Source organism: Mustela lutreola, chromosome 1 (assembly GCF_030435805.1).
Source record: "Mustela lutreola isolate mMusLut2 chromosome 1, mMusLut2.pri, whole genome shotgun sequence".
In the NCBI taxonomy this organism is placed as follows: Eukaryota; Metazoa; Chordata; class Mammalia; order Carnivora; family Mustelidae; genus Mustela; species Mustela lutreola.
The window spans coordinates 151,111,466-151,133,283 of NC_081290.1; the positions used below are offsets into that span (position 1 = coordinate 151,111,466).

Genomic DNA, 21,818 nt, shown 5'->3' on the forward strand with positions numbered 1-21,818 from the left:
ATGAACAAACCAGGAATAATTAAATCATGGGTATATCAGTTAGCTGGACTTTGATGAAGCCCTACAAATGACAGCTATGAGGTCTGTTATGCAACAGTGTGGGAAATGCATGCGCTATAAGACTGAGCAAGCACCTGGGAACACCCCCCCACACACAGAGGATTAAATGAGAATTGGGATTGCAGGGGCACCTGGGTGACTCAGTCGGTTGAACATCCGATTTCAGTTTAGATCAAGATCTCAGGGTTTTGAGATCAAGCCCCCCATATGGCTCTGCTGTGGGCGTGAGGCCTGCTTAAGATTCTCTCTCTTTCTTCCTCTGCCCTTCCCTGCTCCTCTTTCCTACCCCTGGACACGGGTCCATGCACACATGGAAAAAGAGAAAAAGAGAAAACGGATTGTTGAAAATAATTGATTTTTTAGAGCAATGGAATTACAAATAGTTTTTTACTCTATTTCCTGATGGTATTGCTTTGAGCAATACAAAGAATTTAAGATAGTCAAGAAAGGAATGAAGGAGGAAAGGATTGTGTTGTGGGCTAAAGTGTGTCCTCCCCTGGCAAAAAAAAAAAAAAAATCGTATATTGAAGCCCCAGCCCTCAATACCTTAGCATGTTAACAATATTTGGAGAAAAGTTCTTTAAGGAGGTGATTAAATTAAGATGAAGTCATTAGGGTGGGCCCTGATCCAATATGACTAGTGTTCTCACAGGAAGAGGGAAAGACACAGCTACAGCCCAGGATCTGATATCCAGGAGGCTGGATGTGCTGGAGGGGTCCTGGCTGACACCCTCAGCATACCCAGAACCAGAGACTCTAATGAGGTCCCTTTTGCCATCTTCATCCCAGTGAGTGGAATGTCCAGTTTTCAAGTAGTAGCTCTAAAACTTGCAATGAATCAGAAAAGTACCCAAGTAACTTGAAGATTACAGCCGGGAGGTTCTGTAATTTGCAGCAGGCTGTGCAAATCTGCATTTCCGAAAGCCACCCTGCCCTATTCCTGTTTTAGTGATGTAGTCCTGTGAAAGCTGTGGGATAATGGGAGTTCATGATCCCGACTGCCTTCTTTCCTTCTCTATGCTCTCCCAACCTCTTCTGTCTCTCCCAAGGAAACAGAGGTCTCAGGTTGGTCAGAATGTCCCATTGGAAATTCAAGTGCAAGCTGATTTAAAAATTGGAAAGGCAAGCAAGGCCACTTCTGAGTATACACCCAAACGAATTGAAAGCAGGGATTCAAACAGGTATTTGCACACCCGTGTTCATGGCAGCATCATTCAAAATAGCCAAAAGGCTGAAGCAAACCTAATAGCTGAACCAACCCGTTGATGGATGAATGAATAAATAAAATGTGGTGTAGACACGCAAAGGAATATTACTCAGCCCTTAAAAGGAAGGCAAGCCTGTCACAGGCTGCAATATGGATGGACCTTGAAGATACTAATTATGCTAAGTGCAATTAGCCAGTCACAGAAAAATATTGTATGATTCCCCTCGCATGGGGTACCTGGAGTAGTCAAATTCACAGAGACAGGAAATGGAAGAGTAGTCGCCATGGGTGGGAAGGGGGGCAGGGAAGAATGGGAAATCAGGGTTTAAAAATTACAGACTTTCCATTTGGGAGGATGAAATGCGCTCTGAAGATGGATGGGGATGATGGTTGCACAGGTGAATGTACTTATCACCACGTAACTATACATTTTAAAGTGGTTAAAATGGTAAGTTTCAGATCTATTTCACCACAATAAAAGCAATTCTAAAGGGGGACTAAAGAGAGGAACTGGGGTGGGGTGGAGCCAGGAAGATGGACCAGGCCTGGGGCTTGGGGCCCCCTAGGGTGAGGGTGGGACCTGGGGGAAGAGTCTGGCTGGGTCCCGGCAGGCACGCACTCTGGGCAAATGTTACTCGGGCTCTGCCCGGTCCCACCCAAGGCCACATGATAAATGGGCCCACTGAGAGCCGCTCCGGGCAGCCCTGCTCCGCTTGCACAACTGGAGTTTCAGGACCTGGCCTGGGGCCCGGGGGCTGGAATCTTCTTTCCCTTCCCCCAACTTCTCGGTCATCAAATGTCAGGTGGAGGGGTCTGGAACTGGCCCTGCTCTTTGGGGACATCTGGACTGCCCACCAGCCTTTCAGCCTCCAGGAGGAAGAGTGCAGCCTGCGGCTCATGTGTTTGGGGTTTGTGTGTTTGGGGCTTGAACGCCCTTCAAACTGCCCATTCCCCTGTGGGGTTTGGTGGGTAACGTTCCCAAGTTCCTCTCCAAGGAAGAAAAACAAACAGCTGAGAGCTCACGGTTCCAGCTGTGGGACGCTTTCCAAGACAGAAAGGAGGGGGGAAAAAAAATTCCAGCCCCAAATGCCTCGTTAAATCAAAAGCTTTGGGCTACAGAAAGGAATGGGAACTTCTCCATAACCTCCAGTTTTATCAGGGAAATTTAAAAATCCATCCTTGACTTACTTCATAGTGGGCAATGCAGTACTATAGTCCTTTCTGTTGATCTGTTTGGATAATATGCACCATGGAGGCCGACATCATGAAAAGCCACATGGCCGGGCTGTGGGAATCAGTATACATGGGTAGAACAGAGAACTGGCTTGAAACTAACCTTCTTTGTGGAAAGTCACCCTCCTTGTCCCTCAGGTTTGCCTCAGTTTCCCTCTCTACTTCATGCCCCAAAGCCAAGCGTGTGGCGGACAGAACAGGGGACTTCAGAAGACTTAGAGCCAGGCCTGTTTTGATCACATGGGAGCGGGGCCGTTCCTGCCTGGCCCAGAGCTCTGGTTTCAAGCTGATCCACATTCCCTCGATGCAGGGGCAGGTGGAAACCAGGCAGGGGCAGTCGGGGTTTGGGGCACGAGCTCTCTAAACCAGAGGCTGAGTCCCAGCTCAGACCCTAGCTACAGGTGCCATTCACATTTAATGAACACCTGTTCACCTATGAAGACTATCAGGCTCTCTGAGCCTCGATCTTCTCACCTCTAAATGGGGCTCACTGTCTCTAGCTCACAGTATTACGTGAAAATCGCGTGACATAACGAATGTGAAATATAACAGTACTGTGATATCATGGTGGTGGTGGGGGGTGGGGGACAGCAGTTGCCACCTTTGGGAAGGCGGTGGTGGGGGGTTGCTTGGGAACTGCACAAGGGGTGGCTGGGGGAATCAGGCCCTGGGGCTGCAGGAGAACTCAAGAGAGCGAAGGCAAGAAGAGTGCAGATGAGCTGATTCACCCCCAGCTGACCTCCTTCAGCCTTAACCACTTCCCATTAAAAGTGCTTTTCCCTGTGGAAATTGCTATGCTCCCAGCAACCAGAGCCAGATGGGAAAAGCCCCTGCCTGACACACAGTGTTTCGGGGCTGCATCCTCCCCTGCCAGGGCCTGGGGCAAGGAGAGGCTAGAGGACGTGGGTGTGGCTCCTGAAGTCCCGGGAGCTGGGGGCTGCGCAGGGGTGAGATGGCAGAGTAGCTGCTGTCCCAGCCACCAGAAGGAAGCTGCTGGAAGTCCTGGGGCTTGGGTGAGCTGGTGCCACGCAGGAAGGAGATCAGGCTGCCACAGGGCTGGGCTGGGCAGGGCTGGGGAGCAAGCTTTTGGTATGCAAACTAACCAGTGATGAGGTTCACTAGGGGTCTCTAGCAGCATACCATCGTCCTGCTCCCCCAGGCCAAGAGCATCACCTCCCACTGGCTGCCTCAGAGTGGAGTCCTGGCAGCAGGGGGAGGTCCAGAGCCCCCAAGGAGGGAAGGGCTTAGCATACTGCCACTGCCACCTGGGGGCCACCCCCCTGGTCCCAGGCAGTGACACCAAACGCATTCATTGCCATTAAATGACCTGTGTCTGGGCTTCGCTGACAAGAGCCCAACTTCAGAGGTGCCAGAAACACGTATGCCTACCCAGAACCCGGTCCAGGCCCCCTCCCATTCCCTGTGCAGTCCTGTACCACAGAGAGCCTTACGCCCAAGGTTGGAGACACTAAGCTTGGCTGCACATCCAAGTTCCATCCCCCTGCCCCCTGACATCTGCCAATGGATCCTGCTTTGCCGCCCTCTGGCCAGCAATGTGATGGACCCTCGGCAGGATGACCTGGTGTCCCGGAAGACAGCCGGACCTGCAGGACAGCAAATTCCATGGTGCCAGGTCCCCGGAGCATGGCCCAGGAGAAAAGGGTGACAGGCTCTAGAAGGGCATGTTCTCGTAGTCCCGAGGGCTCCTCCTCACCTCGTGGGATCGGATGTGGCCAGCTGGGACTGAGGGGGGCCTCTAAAGTATGGGGAAGGTGTAGGGGCTCCAGGCCATTTGCCTGGGTCTCAAGGCAGTACTAACCTTGTCCATCATTGGGATGGACAATTCTGATTTTTTAATTCTGATTTCCCCCCCTCAAATATATGTGAACAGATACCGTCTATGCACTCATTCAATCAATCCCATTGAGATCTATTAACAAAAGGCCTACTCCAGTGCTCAGCTCAATGAGAAAAGAATAGGTTTGCATGGACTAAGCCACTTATTATGTACCTCCCACCAAGAATGACCAGAGGATTTCCTCTTTCCAAGAGTAATGGTGGTGCGTGAATCCACTGTGTTATTCAAGGGCCACCATGTGCCTCAGAGGTTGGCATGAAGAGCCCCACTTTACAGAGAAGCAAACTGCAACTCAAAGAACTTCAGTAATTTGCCCAAAGTCATAGAGTAAAAACAGAAGAGTAAGGGATGGAACCCCAAGTCAGTGTAATTCCAAAATCGACACTAGTGTGGATGATATAAAGGTATTCAAAGATGGCCCCGCGCTCACGGAGGTTGTGGTTTCCTGGACAGCCAGATGTAGAAACCACTGGCCTTTGTATAAGACCAACATGAAAAACGCGCCAAATGCACACAAAGGGGACCAGGGCAGGATCAGGTAGCAAGGATGCTTCCTGGGACCTAGAATTTTCACAGTTGATGGGACTTCAAAAGTCCAGTTCAGAAACTGTCAACCTGGAGTCCCTCTAAAGGGCACATAACCTCTGAAGAGTAGAAAGGGGCTTTGTCGGAGGCCAGTAACTGGTGACTGCCAATGTGCTAGAAGACCAGGTCCTGAGGTTCCCAGAGGCAAGGCCTCCTGACTGAGGTCACATAGCCAGTGGCAGTGCGGGAGCCCAGAGCCAGAGGCTAGACCACCAGTGGGGACCAGTGGGGACCTGTCCTCCCTGTGCAGCCACTGACATTCCTGTGTCCACAAGAGAAAGCAGAAGATGAAGTCTCTTCTAGAATGTGAGCACAGGCCTGCCAGAATGCTCAGAAGACTGCATGAGTTTATAGGAGCTGGGGAACAAGGCAGCCAGGTCCTTCCTCTTTCCCATGAGAGAGAGTGTATTGGACATATTTTAAGTTTTCTTGTATATTCTAATGTTTTGACATCTTAAAACACCTTCTTGGCAGGGGAGAGACTGCCTCTCCCTAGGCTAGCTAGTTCTTAGAGATAGCGAAGGGCCCCAGCAAGAGCATGCTTTTGATAGGCAAACTAATCCATCCAGAGGCACACTTCTTCTGGAGGGCTTTGTGCACCCTGGGAGGCAATTTTCCTCTGTCTTGAGCATCTGCAGGTCCAGGTCCAGGCAACTGGAGACCACCCAGATAGTCCAGAGCCCACCAAAACTATTCACACCAGCCAGTCCTGAACTGTTGTTCATTTTTTGTTACCTGCAGAAACCCCAGTGAAGACCACGGCCTAACTCCTCCTCCTGCTCCTGACCTCTACCTCCTGCCCCCCCTGCTGCTTCCCCCTGTGTCCTTAAGACTTGTGAGTACTACTAACTCTGTTTTCCTGAGCCTCTCTTCTACCTCCACTTGTCCGCACCTGACTGATCATATCATGAAAGAATGTAAAACCGGGAGATTTCTTGAGATTCTGCAGGAGAAGGGCAAGTCCCAAATGATTTCTTCCTTTCAAAGCTTTTCACCAGGAAAAGTGTACTTTCATTCCCTGGTGTACTGGATTGAAGAGTGCTCCCCATGCCCCACCTCCACCAGTTCTTGTCCACCCAGAACCTGTGGGTGTGGCCTTTGAAAAGAGGGTCTTTGCCGGTATAATCCAGTTAAGGTCATACTGGATTAGGGTGGGCCCTAAATAATACCATCGATGTCCTTACAAGAAGAGGGAATTCGGATATAGAGACACAGACACACAGGGAGAAAGCCATGTGAAGACAGACGCACAAATTATAAAGATGTATCTCTAGGACAAGAGAGACTAAGGGTTGCTGATGACCACCAGAAGCTATAAGAAATAAGGACGTATTCTCCCCTAGAGTGTCCAGAGGAAGTACAGCTACTTACACCTCGATTTGGGACTTCACCTCGATTTTGAGACTCCAGTTTTGAGTCTCCAGAACTGGGAGAAAATAAATTTCTACCATTCTTAGCCACTCAGTTTGGGGTACTTTGGTATAACAGTCCTAGGAAACTAATACATGAGGACAGTCACTTTCTGATCAACCAAGTTTGAATATGAGGGTCTAGCTAGGGATCCCAGTTTGTATGGACCAAAGGCCTTGGAAAGGTGGTGAACAGTGACTCTCTGCCTTTGCTGCCACCACCTAAGGTCATGGGCTGTAGACCCAGCAAAGCACTGCTGACCTCGGCCCCTGAACCCTCAGGCTGGTGCCCACTTTTGCAGAACAAGGTCTGATGCACACAGATATCTGATCCCTAAAGTAGAACTAGTGGGTTTTTTTTTTTTTTTCCATCCTTGTTATGGACTGAATTATGTACCTCCCTCACGAGGTCATAAAGGTGGGGTCCTAATCCAACAGGACTGGGTCCTTATAAGAAGAGAGAGACCAGAGATGTATATGCAGAGAAAATATCATGTGAGGACGTAGAGAGAAGGTTGTTGTCTGTAAGCCAAGGAGACAGGCCTCAAGGGAAAAGCAAACCTGCCACCATCTTCTTAGACTTCCAGGCTTCTTCTCATGGTGAGAAAATAAGTTTCTGTTGTTTAGGCTGCCCAGTTTGTGAGACTTTGTTACACTAGCTCAAGGAAACTAATACGATCCTGCTCCCTCTTTCTGCAGCCTAATCCAGAGGGAAACCAGATGGCCCTCAAAGATGATAACCAGGACCAAAGGCTATGAGGAAACAGTAGGATGGGAGGAGGGAGGGATGGTGGAGTAGGTTGCCAAGAGGAGGGATCTAAAAGACCTAGGGGAAGGGGCCTATGGAACCAGGTAGTCAAAGCAACAGGGAGGCTCTGGCAAGGGTCAGGAAAGGGACCCTTTGAGTGACCCCAAATTCCAGAGTGAAGGGCCATGGGTGACATGCCGCAGGAGCCCTTTCCTCTTTCCACACCTTTCCCACTGGGTCCTGGGCTAAAAAGGGCAATTTTGCACCCTCCTGGACTTGGTCAGCCACAGAATAACATCTTTGTGAACCAACTGTTGCGTCCCAGCCCTCAGGCTGAGCTGGAAACTTGAGCATCCAACAACAGGGATTTGGTTAAGAAATGATAATATATCCATAAGGTGGACTTGAGTTTGGGTTTGGGCGTGTTGAATCGGAGGTGCCTAGGAGTACTGCAAAGGGAGCGCTTGAGAAGGCAGTTGCCCATCTGGGCGGGGGGTCGTGGGGAAAGGGAGGGAAAAATGAAACAAGATGGGACCGGGGAGGGAGATAAGCCATAAGAGACTTTAATCTCAGGAAACAAACTGAGGGTTGCTGGCAAGTTGTGGGGAGGGATAGGGTGGTTGGGTTATGGACATTGGGGAGGGTATGTGCTATGGTGAGTGCTGTGAACTGTGTAAGCCTGATGATTCACAGACCTATACCCCTGGGGCAAATAATACATTATATGTTAATAAGAAAAAAAAAAAAAGAATTAGGGACTTGAAGTCCTCAGACCAAAATCCAGGGGGCAGGATCTGTGAAAGGAGGTACATACATGAAAACACGGGTCACAGCACTGAGGTATGCTCCTGACATGGATGGAGGTGGGGGAGGGGTTAGTGAGAAAAAAACAACAGTCTGCCCTGTGCGCAGCTGATAGGAATGCAAACTGGAGCAGCCTCTATGGAAAACGACTTAGGGAGGTTTCTCAAAAAAGTTTAAATAGACAACTACCTTCTGGACCAACAATCCCACTTCCAGGCACATACCCAGAGGAAATAAAAACAGGAACTTGAAGAGATAGGTATCTGCAGCCGTATATTTATTGCAGCCTTATTCACAATAGCCAAGACATGGAAACAACCTCAACCGTGTCTGCAGACAGATGAAGGGATAGAGAAGATGTGGTATAGACATGCAGTGGAATATCGTTCAGTCGTGAAAAATAAGGAGATCCTGCCAGGTGCGACAACATGGATGAACCTGGAGGCCGTGACGTGAGTGATGTAAGTCAGACACAGGAAGACAGACTGTAGGGTCTTGCTTATAGGTGGAAGCTAAAAAAAATCAAACTCATAAAAACAGGGAGTTTTTATGGGTGACTCCCAGGGGCTTCGAGTGGGGGACATGGGGAAATGTTCGTCAAAGGATACAAAGATGCAGCTATATAGGATGGATAAGCTCTGGAGAGCAAATATATGGCGTGGAAACTGTAGTTAACAAGATGTAGTGTATACCTGAAATTTACCAAGAGGGTGGACATGATGTTTTCTCACCACACACCAAAAAATCCCAATTATGCAAGGTGATGGTTAGGTTGATGAGGTTAACTAGCTTGACTGCGGTGGTCATTTCACAATGCCTATGTAAATAAAACAACACGTCGTACACCTGAAATACATATCATTTTTATTGGTCAATTGCCCAATAAAGCTGGGGCAGGGAGCTAAAGACAAAAAGAAAGGAAAAAAGAAAAAGAAAACCAGTTCAGCGAGAAACTTGGAGCATTTGACTATATTCCCATTACCCTGGAAGAATGACTTCACCCCCAAAGAAGGTAGAAGTTATTAGAAGAAATAATCATTTCGCCAAGCACTGAGAGCTTCAAGAACCAAGGGAAGCTCCAGAAAGCATGTATCTGGGTGGAGGTGACAGCTGGGACCCCTGAGGAGGGTGCCTGGGAAGACAGAGCCCTCCCAGAGGAACAGGAGTCTGGGGGCCTCCAGAGCCTGGGACACAAGTCCCCATCAGTCCCAGAGGCAAGGGGAAGGAGGAAGAAGACACTTCCCAACCCCAGCCTTGGTCTCATTTACAAAGTCGAGGCCAGGACTAATCCTTCCCAGCTCTGGTCTCCTTTATCATTTGGCCTCTCCCTTTCTGTGTGCCCCTGGGGCACTTGCCCAGCTTCTCCATCTGTTGCAGGGGTGTCCTCTGGTCCTGGACTCGAGGGAGCCTCTGTTGGCAGCCCTCTACACCCAGGTTGGGGCAGACCGTGCACACATTTGGGGAATAAATAAGGAGAGACCCGCTGGCCCCACCTGAGAGTAGGTTGATGGCTCCAGGACAGTGAGAGCCGTGCTAGGTGCCTCTCAGGCTTGCAGGATTCCTGTGGCTTTTTAAAAGGATGGCTTTATTAAAACACCAACATTAGAGGACATTGAAAGAGAAGAATGTGTACCAATAAGGCTCTCGCACCACCAGCAGTTTTCATTCCTCCCAGTACCCCCTCCCTCCTTTTGTACCATATCTGCTTGCACATTGCACACTGAGGGCACGAAAGCAATAGGGCAGCGTGTTTTCCCCTAACATTACTTCATAACACTCTCCCATGTTGCTTATTAGTCAGCATTTGGAATGGCTATGTAATATTCCTTTGTGTTGTTTTGTCATAATTGAGTTAAACAACCTGCTGAGATTGGACATTTAGGTTTTTTCCAGTTTTGAGTGATCATGCATAACGTTGCTAAGAGTTTTATATACATGTCATTTTCCTTCATTGTAATCATTTCCTTCGGGCCAATGGAATAGGATTTCTGAGCCAAAGGATATAAACTGCTTTTATAGATCCTGACAGGACATTGACTTCCTTAAGGCAATCTGCTTGTTTATTTGTGCTCAGTGGCCCCAGCTAATGGTCAGGGACAATGTTAATGGGTAAATAAGAGATGCCTTTCCTCAGACTCTTCCCGGAAAGATGCAGTTTTTCCAAAACTCTGGCAGATAATATGCTGAAATGTTTCACAGAGGACAACTGGCCTTCTCATTGTTGACAACAGCAAGAAGGAGCAACAAAGCCCTGTGCAGAAGAAACCCCTCCCAGGGTGACTCAGCGCAGCCCTGTATGAATCCGTTTCCCATCCTGGGAACTGGCACTGTTGCCTCCTGGGAGTCACTTCGGTCACCTTCACTGCCCTCCCCATGTTCTTGCAGATGCTAAGTCAGGAAGGGGGGTTCCAAACACCCCTCTTCAAGATGGGGATTTCTGGAAAAAGGGGGTCTGGCTCCAGGTTGCTACTAGATGACAGCTGAGCTCAGACAGGTGCTCCATTAGAGAGAAGCACGGCAAGAGAGACCATTGGGAGAAGCCACCCATGACCCCTGAGCTGGAGCAGAGCCTGGGCCAGCCTTTCTTCTGGGATTTCCCAAGGAGGGGAGGCTGTGGGATAGGACTGCAGGAGGGGCTTCCCACCCTCCCACCGAGTTCCCTGGATCCCTTGAATGGCTCTAAAAAGGATCTCAGGGAATGGGGCTCTTGCAAAGTTGCACATGGAGGGGCAGGAGCTCCGGGATGCCTGGCAGCCATCAAACCACAGGGGTTCCCAGTTGGAAGGGCATTTGGGGCCAAGAAGGCCAGCTTCCCATCTCTGAGGAACTTCTCAGAAATGGAGGCCATGGGTGAAAGGTGGACATTATTCTAAGAAGACAAAACATACCATCTACTGGAGGCCATAACAATGGGCCACCGCCAACCTCTCCTGGAACCAGAGAAAGACAGGGAGGGCCATGACTCACCATGAACACCAACACTACCACCACCACCACCACCACCATCAACATCCCCACAGGCTTGAGACTAGCTGGTTATGTGAGAAGCTCTCTGCTTTGCTATCCTTCCTCATGGGTCTGGAAAATTATTCAACGTTTAACTGAAATTCAAATTTATTAGGGCATTCTGTATTTTTATTTGGTAACTCTCCACAGTTGGGAGGCAACTGGAAGGGTGCAGGTGAGAGATGATGGGGTCCATCAGAGTTTGCTGATAGGGTGAACATGGGAGGCAGGGGAGAGAAATCTAGAAGGATGCCTTGGTGTTTGGTTGATACAACTGGGTAAATCTTGGTGTCATTTACAGAGATGGAGAAGAATTGGGGAGAAACAATTTTGGGAGGGAAAGTCAAGTCCCATGTTGAGTTTGAGATGTTTATGAAATAGCCAAGTGGAGATGGTCCAAGTAGGTAATTGAACATTTTAGTCTGGGATTTGTGGCAAAAGTCAGTGGTGAGAACAAAGATGAAATATGGAATTTGATGAAAGGCACCAGCAAGAGAGCTCAATGAATGAAGGGAAGAAGGCCAACGACTGAGCTACTTGTTATTCCAAGATTTACAGGTGAAACAGGGGGGAGCAGAGCACCATAGGTGATCAATGGATTGCTTCCCTGAATTAAATGAGAACTTCTCTGAATATGTTAGTACCTCTTTTTTGAGATTTATAGGGAGACATTTATTGAGCCCCGGCATAAGTCAGGCATTGTGCAAGGCATTTTATGTGTTAGCTCAGTGAATCGTCACAATACTGGCAAGCGATCATTATTGTCCCCATTTTAATGTTTTTTTTTTTTTTCCAATGAGTATTAAATCATTTCCCCAGATCACAACTCACACGTGATCAAGCTGATGTTTGAATTCTGGTTTGCCTCATTCTAAACCATCTGTTTTTTTGAACTGCACCATATTTTACAGGGTTGTTTGTTTTTATTTTTTCACATCTGCTCTTCCGGTTGGTAAGGTATTTATGTCAGGGACCACTCTTTATTTCTCTTCATATCTCCCTGTGCCTCGGTCCCAGGCACATTGCTGGCACTCAACAAATGCTTGCTGTTTTGGATTTAATGCAAGAGGGCTCTAAGCTCTTGGGCAGGGGCAGAAAACGCACAATGCCTACAAAATCCTAACAGAAATGCTGAGAGTTTCTATCTTCTCCCCGACAGGGTGGAGAACGAGAGCCTGTGAGCGGCTCGGCTTCCATCCCAGCCCAAACTCAAAGTCATCAGTTAGCGACAACATCTACTTGATAGCTCAGGCACATGCAAGCCGAAGATAGAACGATAAGGCAGACAGAAAGGCAGGTTTTGAAAGTATGAAGGCTGAGCCACACAGAGGGAAATGTGAGCTGTAGAAGGAAGCAAGTCCATCGACATCCACTCTTGCTTAAATAAGAAAGTTCATCTTCTGAGCAAAATCTGGGTGCTGCATTCACAGTGCCTCCAAAAATTCCTCCAATCCTGGCTCCTTGGACAGAAATCAAAGCAGCTGACAAGTCTCTCTTGATGTTTTCTATACTACATGATGAAATGAGGGCTGGATTATGATACCGTCGGAGGGAGTTCTATTCAATTAAAATCACCTAACAAACACTGATGATTCCTACTATGTGCCATGGACGATTATAAGCAGTTTCCATCGAAGAACCCATTTCATCCTCATCATGACACTTAGAAGTAGGGAGTGTTATCACTTCTGCTTTATCGATGAGGATGCTAAGTTTCAGGTAGTTTGAAATAACTTTCCCAAGAGCCCACAGTTAAGTGGGAAAGCCAAGATGTGTAAACTGGCAGGCTGACTCCGGTGCCCAGAAGCTTTGCTATTGGACCACAGATAATACCTCCCACAGGAGACTGGGTAAGAGAAGTACTAATTGCACACAATCCTATCATCCAAGGTCCAGGCTCCGCTCCCCCTCTGTGGGACCAGGAGGCAGCATGCACATCTCCCCTGAGCCTCGGTTTCTTCAGTAATACCTATGGACTCTCTTCTGGATTCCTTCAATTGTTAGGAGAATTAGATGACATGTCATATGCGAAAAGTCTTTGAAAACCATAAAGCACAATCCAGAGGTGAAAGATTGAAGGGCTGCTTAGTGGTCAGTATAAACCTAAAGGCAAAGTTGGCAAACTTCTTCTGTAAAGGGCCAGGGAGTAACAATTTTTGGTTATTAGGCCATATGGTCTCTGTTTAAGTTACTCAGCTCTGCCGCTGCATCTTGAAAGCAGCCATAGACAATATATGTCATAAATGAATGAGCACACCTATGTGCCAATAAAACTTTATTGGCCAAAACAGGCAATAGCCAACTATAGGCCTTTGTCTAGAGGAAGGATTCCAGGAAGATGTAGCTGAGATAGGTCCTCTGCACTGTCCTATCTTATTTTGTAACAGTTTGACTGGAGACCCAGACAAGCATAGTGTCAGATTTGCAGGGGACTTTCCCTCATGCCCACTTCTCTCACCTTAGGGGAGGTCAGAAGCATCCGCATAAGTAAGAGGGGTATAACAGGTTCTTCATCCTGGGTCATGGAATCTTTTGTGGAGAAGTCAGGATGTCAAAATTCTCTTCCTCTTTCTCCCTCTCACTTGCCTGGAGCTAGGGAGAGCCCCGAGTCCCTTCCACTGGAAAAGCACTGATGGCTTGGGAAGGCTCACACTGCCAAGGTGGGATGCAAGGGGAAAGGTAGAGTCTCAGGTGAGTGGGGTCGAGGTTGAAGGAAAAAGGCTGGTAGAGGGAGAGGGGTCTTTGAAGGGATCCCACCTCACAGGACAATAAAATGTGCACATGCTGGTGTGCCTTCAGTCATATCCTGCACACGTGGCGGCAGGCTACGGAATGGAGACGGCATTGGGATACTGGCTCAGATGTGACCGATGACACAAGCCTGAAAGGGAAAGCTTAATGACAGCTGTCCAAATCCAGATTCAGACTGATCCAACAGGCTGCAATACTTGGCAGAACCCAGTGTGATGACATTTAATTGGGATGCCTAACAAGATCTGCATGGAAGTTAAGGCAACAACAAAACCAGCAAAAGTCAGTCAAACTGACCCGGGATGGAGGAGCCCCCACTAGGCAATATCTCCTTTGAAAGAGATCTGGCGTTGGCAAACGGCCATGGTTATTAATGGCTGCATAGTATCCCATCATTCTGATGCAGTGTCGTCTCTTACTGTGAGTCACCATGAGCAAGGCTCGTGCAAATTTAGGCTACATCAGCATACGTGCAGTGTCCAGATCAAAGTGAGCCACAGCTCGGCACACAGTGCCCTCGCCAGTCCACAGGGACAGTGCTGTGTCTAATTGTGTTTTCCACGAAAATCTGTTGGGTGGAGGTGGGAGAGGGAGTATGGCCATTACATGGAGGCCAGGCGTTAGCTGAGTAGCTACTATGTGTAGAGCTTGATGTTAGGCACCGGGAGCACAAGGCCAAACACGACACAATGCCTTATCCTAAAGGAGGTTTGTTTTGGACCACAAAGGGGAGTAGGCACACAAACCAATGATTTCTACATAACACGCCAAGTGTGAAGACAGGCACGTGCACGTGCACACACACACACACACACACACACACGCAGGTCTCCTAACCAGATCTAAAGAGCCGCTGTGGAAAGAATGAGGCTCGCTTAGCCTCTTTACTCACTGCAGAGCAATCATGAGGATGAGGAGGAAGCCTCGTTAGGAGCTGTTCCTGCAGGAGGAGCTAGAAACAGCATGAGCGGACCATTGGAGGAGGATTGGGCAAGAGTTCCTGTCACCTGTGGCTGCTCTTCAATAGACATGCAATACTTCTTCTGTCTGGGAAGTCAGGAGGGAGGTTCTCGTCCTGGGAGGGAGGGAGTTCATACAGGATGTCCTCTGAGACCCCTTCCAAGGCTGCGTTCTCGGGGAGCTGCGGGTGGGAACAGCACCACGGAGTTGGCTGGCTCCTTCTCTCCGACCCCACCCAAAGAGATGCAGTGCTGGAAACCCTACCCTATTTTTTGGCATGCTGAGCCCTGCACTGTCACAGCAAGTTCAGGATCCCTCAGGCTCTAGGAAGATCTAGGCTTCCCCTGTGGGTTTGTTTACTAGAAGCGGGTGGGCTATGAGTGCACACCCTCCCACCACACCAAGCATACCAAGCTCTCTTTATAGACAAAACCAGTGGGTGCTCAGTCTAAACAAGCACACTTCTGACCCTTGGCGGTTCAGACAACAAAATTCCTCTGATTGTCTAATAATGATGGTAATAACAATATTGTTAAATAGCAACACTAATAATGATGATATCTAATATTTACTGAGTACTTTTTATGTGCCGGGCACTAAGAGTTTTCATGCATAAATTAATTTAATCCTTACAACAACCCTAGGGGGTAGGTATACTATTGTCATCCCATTTGATAGATGAGAAAACTGAGGATTTGAGAGGTTAAACTTTTTGCTCTAAGATTCAGTCAGAGGCACAGGCCAGATGTGAACCCAGAAATTTTCCCTCAAGGCCTATATCCTATAGCTATTCACTTAGAATGTTTAAAAGAGGGATGCCTGGGTGGCTCAGTTGGTTAAGCAGCTGCCTTTGGCTCGGGTCATGATCCCAGGGTCCTGGGATCGAGTCCCACATCGGGCTCCTTGCTCGGCAGGGAGCCTGCTTCTCCCTTTGCCTCTGCCTGTTTGCCTGTCTGTGCTCGCTCGCTCTCTCTCCCTCTGTCTCTGACAAATAAATAAAATCTTAAAAAAAAAAAAAAGAATGTTTAAAAGATAAATGGAGCCCATTGTTTTTCAGATGATGGCTTGTATCATTTCTGGATCATGACATGAATGCAAGGGTTGTCAGTATTTTTTTAAAAATGAAAAGTACAGAATAGACTAGAAAATCATAGGCATTCATCTCACATTTAAGGTTAGTTGGATTATGGGTGGGATGTGTAAACTAGCTGTGATGTAAAATTTATTAACGTAGGTCATGGTCAAAAAGTCTGGAAAACACTGACCTAGTCCAACCTGCTCACTTTACAGTTAAGTGTACTAAGGTTCAGACAGTGATTTTTCCCAAGATTACAGTGTGTTAATGGGTGAGCTGGGATTAAACCCAAGTTTTTTCTGACTCTCAGTTTCCACTATCAAGCTTAACTGACTGCAAAGAAAACCAGGGGAAAAAAAAAAAAACCCAAGAGTAATAATACCCATAGTAGCGGTAGTACTCCCACTATAATAACAACAGTATTCCTTCTAGTGTGCCTACTGGGTGCCAGGAGCCACTTTTCAAAGTGCTTTTGATATGTTAACTTATTTCAATCTCATAACAACCCAATGATGCAGACATAATTATTTTCCCCATTTTCAGTTGACGAAAGTCAATTAGAGAAAGATCAAGTAACTTGGTCAACGTCTCATAGTTGGTAACCGAGAAGAGGTAATTCAAACCCACCCAGGTTGTCTTCAAAGTCCACGGTGTTACCCCGTATACGGTACTGTGTGAGGCTGCCTGTCTTCCTCTTCTCCCTAAATGCTATAATGCCAGCACAGTATACACCATGAATATGTGTAGTAATATAATTAATTACACACTTCTTCCACCAGTCCCATGTCCTTGAGTGGTGATCCTGTATTTACCATGCCATTTAAATGCTAGTTTGACTAAAACTGAAATAATCCTATTTCCCCCCAACAAATAAGATCTCCTCCAAAATTCCATGTCTCTGTTATTCATTCATTCATTCATTCACTCACTCATTCATTTATCATTTGCATTTTTAAAAACATCATGCACTTGCAGAATTGAAGAGAGTAGGCAGAATTTTTTCAAAAATTGTGCATAACGCCCTTCTTTGTTCCAAAAAGGATAGAGGCAGTTTACAAGGATACAGAAAATACAGTAAGATAACAGATGTGAACAAGATAAAGGACGTGTGTGAGATGCTAAATAGAAGTAGGAACGAGACAAACAGAAAAATGCTTTCTGGAAAGTCTATACAGTAGCTGTAGGAGGACCACAGATATGTCTCCAGGTTTTCATTTTAATTACCTTCAAATTCATACATCTTGTAGTGGGATGACAGCTCACTCTTGGTTTGCATTAACTGCCTCTTGAAAGCAACTTTAATTACTTTCAGATTCACAGTCTCCTTGGGTGAAAACAAACTAATTCCTCAAGGCGAGCATACCTCCTTCTGCAACTAAGACAGAAAATAATTTCTGCATGTGTTGATGTTGTGTAATGGAATGAACAACATCCTCCACAGCACCCCTACAATAGGCACAGAGGAGGATTTCGTGGCACTGTTTCCAACAGGTGGTCCCAATAAAGTCCAAGAGCATCACACTCTCAATTCCGAGATGCATAATGAAATCAATAATTGGCCATATAAATGGATATGGTCTCTGAGCACACTGTTCTCTGACTTCAGAGTCAAAAACCTGTTTGGAATGAGGTGATCAAAAAAAAAAAAAAAAAAAAGAAGTGTTCAGTTCAAAGGATATTTGGATCACTTAGTGTTCAGCTGTCTCCAGCCATTCCATCTCTTGGGAGTCAGAGCCTCCCCACACCCTCCTTTACACAAGCAGACGCTCCTCTGGCAAATAGCAGTGGCCACATCACACTGTCCTAATGTGTATGTGTGCTGATTGCTGATGATTTTAAACTCTCCCAGAGTAGAAATCACATCTCATTATCCTTTTTATTCCCATGCTACAGACTGAATGTTTGCATCCTCCCAAATTCATATGTTGAGATCCTAACCCACAATACCTAACCTAACCCATGTCACAGGAACTCTCCCTGTTCCAGCTCTGTAGTCTACATGGCCATAAAACTCCAGCTTCCTGAGAAATCAGAGACCGAGATGTTTGCACTTCCACCTTCTGCTATTACATTTTTACCGCAGGAACTGCAATTCCCTAGTAGTGTCATGACAGGAGCAAGGTGGAAGATGTTGTTCTTCATGACCATCCCTTGTCACCACGGTGATGTCCCTGAATAGTCATGAATAACAGTGAACCTCCTCTAACACTTTCACTCCATCACATCTTCCCTAAATTGCTGGACCAAGGACCTCATAACCCCATGACCATCCATTCTCAACTCTCTTGTTCATGAACATAAGCCCAATGGTCAATATTGTCCCAAACTGAACGTGAAACACAACAAGCACATAATAGGGAACCATCAGTCCAGGTCATAAGCAATGACTTGAAGAGATGGAAAATCTTAGAAGAATTTCAGGGTGGGAAGAAGGGACTGACTCAGCCTCCTTGAGAGATGTTGGAAGGCTGTGTGCATAAAACCTGGAAATATTATGGGAACATCAGGAAAGTTCCTAAGAGGATGCTGGTCAGGAACGGATAGGTAGATGGTGGGTAGAAAGCCCAAATGAGAAAATAGTTTGGGTGAAAATAATTTAAATCCAGATGGCTGGATCAGACAGGGGAAGCAAAGATGATGCATAAATAGGAGGTATAGTATTTACCTTCTATTTCAAATACTTGGATAAAGAGATGAACTGAGACAAGTCTCCTAGGAGGTTTTATAAGAGTAATATTGTTCTGTAGTTAGGCTATAATTTCGCAATACTGAAACATGGTAAGAGCAAGCATTTGTCAGACATGGTACTTGGTTGCAGTGGATGATTTTGTCATCCAGTAGTAGGATGTATGATCTCTGCGTCAACAAGGAGGCCTTGAAGTCTGAGAGTGGTTCAGACAGAGATCCTCCCGTGTCAGTCAGCCTGGGCTACTAAAAAAAAATACCAAGTGGCTTAAACAGCAGACATTTATCAGTCACAGTTGTGGAGACCAGGAAAGTCTAAGATCAAGGAGTGAGCTGATTTGGTTCCCGGTAAGGGCTGTTTTCCTAGCTTACATATGACTCCTTTCTTCTGTGTCCTCACTTAGAAGATCTTTCTCTCTCTCCCTCCTTTCCCTTTCCGCCTTCCTCACCCATCTCTTCTTATAAGGGTACTAATTTATCATGAGGCCTCTGCTCTCATGACCTAATAACCTCTCAAAGGCCCACCTGCAAATACCATCACATTAAAGGATACGACCTCAACATATAAATTTGGGGGCGGGGGCACAATTCAGTCCTTAGCACCTCTTGTGCAAGGCAACCTTGGCAGGACAATGAAGAACATGTTCTGTCCAAGGTGGGGAAGCAGCCACAGCAGAACTAATGCAAGGCCAGGCAGGCTCTGGTTTACACTGAATCATGGATCTCCTCATGGTTTTGATATTTTCATAAAAGGAGCACCAATGGAGGTCTTCAATCAGGGTAATCTGAAGAAACTTCCTACCTAAGGTCAGGTAGGATCTCCTTAAAGAACCCTAGAATTGTCCACCACATTCCTAAGTCTCCTCCCTGGGGAAGAGGCAGCTGGTGACTATATTTTTCATTGGCCACCCTCACTGAGCCCCACCCAGGGGCCCACATGATTTTCTAGACAAGGACCTGGGGAAGGGACAGAGCCAAGAGATAAAGTATGATGCTCTGTTTCATCAGATTAGTTCAAATCTACCCCAAACTATCATGCCACACAGGCAATCTGGTACCCAGAAACTTCAGGCTCAAAGGTAATCACAATGATCAGTATCCTCCCCAGGGTTCCACACGGAATAGCTAATGAGGCGTGGCAACATTTTGGTTAGATTGGAAAACCATGTTCTACCCTCCCTTCTGAAACTTCCAGGATGTCATCATAAATCCCATTCAACCTCCGAGTTGACTAAGCCAGGAGGAAAGTCTTTCTGCATCATGCCAGACAGCACTACTTGTTAGGAACTCTCCTCTGTTTTGAATGGGAATCTGCGTCCTTACAATATCACCCATTTGTCTACTTCTACCCTCTGAGGCCACACAGAACACGCCTGTTCTTTTCCATATGGCAACCCTCCAGGCACTAGACAAGAACCTTCCTTCCCTGGCAGGTCTCCTCTTCCCAAGAGATGATGCCTTCCAGGCCTTCCAGGCTCCAGAGACCTGCTCCAGGGTCCCCATGTGTCTGGCTTTCTCTTCGAGACCCTCTTCTGTCACCTAAAAGTTCCTATTCAGCAGAGGGATTGTAATACCATAGCCTAGCTTTCCTGCTGGGCTGAAACAGTTTCCAAAAATTCTGGAAATTTGTTATGGTTGTGGCTGCCAAGACCACAAAACCCAGATCCCAATCTCCCACTGAGCAGCCCAAGAACATGTTCAAGTCATCCTCTGGCTGGATATTAGCCCTGGGTCCTTGAGATGAATCATGAGTTTCTCTCATTGTTGCTGTTGGCCGCCCCCCCTCCACCCCCAGGTCAATGGGTGGTGGGACACACAATACCCCTAATGATGCCCTTTGCCCTGAGTGTAGAACCCCGAAGGTGAAGGCTGCATTGAACATCCCATTACAGGGCCCAGCTGACTATGCTCACTTGACAGGAAGTAGGACAAGACCAGTGAGGTCCAGGGCATCTGCCTCACGATGTCCAGTGAAGGGTCATCTGCAAGTGCTTAACCTCCAGATCCCTGTCCTAGAGTTCACTCAAGGACCCCACCCTCAACAGTCAAAGTCATCTCAGCCTGGCCAGCAGCCTTGCTCTGACTAACCCCCTCCATGCAACACCCACACTTGCACCACGTGCGCCTCCTGTAGATGACCACAGCATTTGCTGTGTCAAAATATGGTCCCCGTCATCAACCCTATCCCATTCTACCTTAGGACAGGGCTCTATCTGTGTACCTTTGCTTTGTTTCCCAATTGGGAGCTCCCTAAAAGAAGCCCATGGGTCTTATTTGGCCGTGTCTCCACTCCTAGCATGGAACCCGACACAAAGCAGGCACCCATGTAGGACAGGTGAGGGTGAAATAAATGATCCCTTGGCTTTACTTTATCAACACCTACATACCTCTATTGAGAAAGGTGGGTGGGAGTCAGGAGAGACTACCACAACCTCTGTCTATATCTGTTACACCATCTATAGCATGGTGGGGTAACCTGTGAGTGGTGAGCTGGGCTGCTCAAAACAGCGGGGTCCTCCATTTGATCCCTTTCTAAGTCCATGAGCTCTGCATTGTCTTGCCATAGAATGTGTTCCCAATTCCAGCATATGACCAGCCTGTCTTGTAGATGGAAACCAGGGAGAAGAACCCAACTTGCCTGGGGCAAACCCATCCCACTCCCAGTAATTGCAAACGGTGTATTATGACAACAGGTGTATTATGACTCTGATTAGCCTCAGCAGCAAAATGTCTCATGACTATCTTCATCATCCTCAGGAAAAGGGACTTAGCCGTCTCTGTGCAAACCACAGCACAGTGCTCTACAGAGGACCAATGTGATGGACAAGTCCCATGGTGATGTGGGAAAAGTCAGAAGCCACTGGGAACAGACAGGTCTCTGCTCCTGGACTCAGGATTTCCCAAGATCACATAGCCCCTGCCAACTCCTAATCCCACATGAAATGGGCAATGCTGCTAAGAGTTCGCTGGTCTGAAATACCAGCCAGTGTCCTTCTTCGTAGTTTCCATGGTGACAGGCGCAGTGGTCGGGCTTATGACTGGGGAAATGAAGAGCAGAGGCCCCACCTCTCGGGCTTCCATCTGTTCTTGCTCCCCGCACACCTCCTGCTGCATGCTTAAAGGTCAGACCAGGAGAGGGTGCCCTTACCTGCTAAGATGAAGATGCCCACGAGAATCAGGAAGACCAGAAGGTAGAGCCCGAGGACTGCATGCTTCAGGGCTGACAGGGAGCCCAGCTGGGTGCAGCAGCCTCCTGTTCGTCGCTTGTGGCATGGACCTAGACAATAAAGGTAAGAAGAGGAGAGAAAAATGAAACACTTGAATACCTCATAGTGGTTTTTTTTTCTTTTGGTCTCATCTCTCCTAATGCATGGAGATGCTCACACAGAACCTCTCATACACCTTCTGCACATCTGTAATGCAGCTGTAACGAGGGG

The 21,818-nt window shown here is 47.4% G+C and overlaps 1 protein-coding gene across 3 annotated transcripts in view; it reads right to left on the reverse strand.

The window, feature by feature from the left end:
* The window catches only part of SCARA5 (scavenger receptor class A member 5), a 120,151-nt gene that overhangs the window by 68,557 nt on the left and 29,776 nt on the right, over positions 1 to 21,818 (reverse strand). For all 3 annotated transcript variants that reach the window (XM_059176623.1, XM_059176630.1, XM_059176614.1), the window contains exon 3: positions 21,530 to 21,658. In XM_059176623.1, the coding sequence (XP_059032606.1) occupies positions 21,530 to 21,658 (129 nt within the window). The remainder of the gene's footprint in view (positions 1 to 21,529; positions 21,659 to 21,818) is intronic.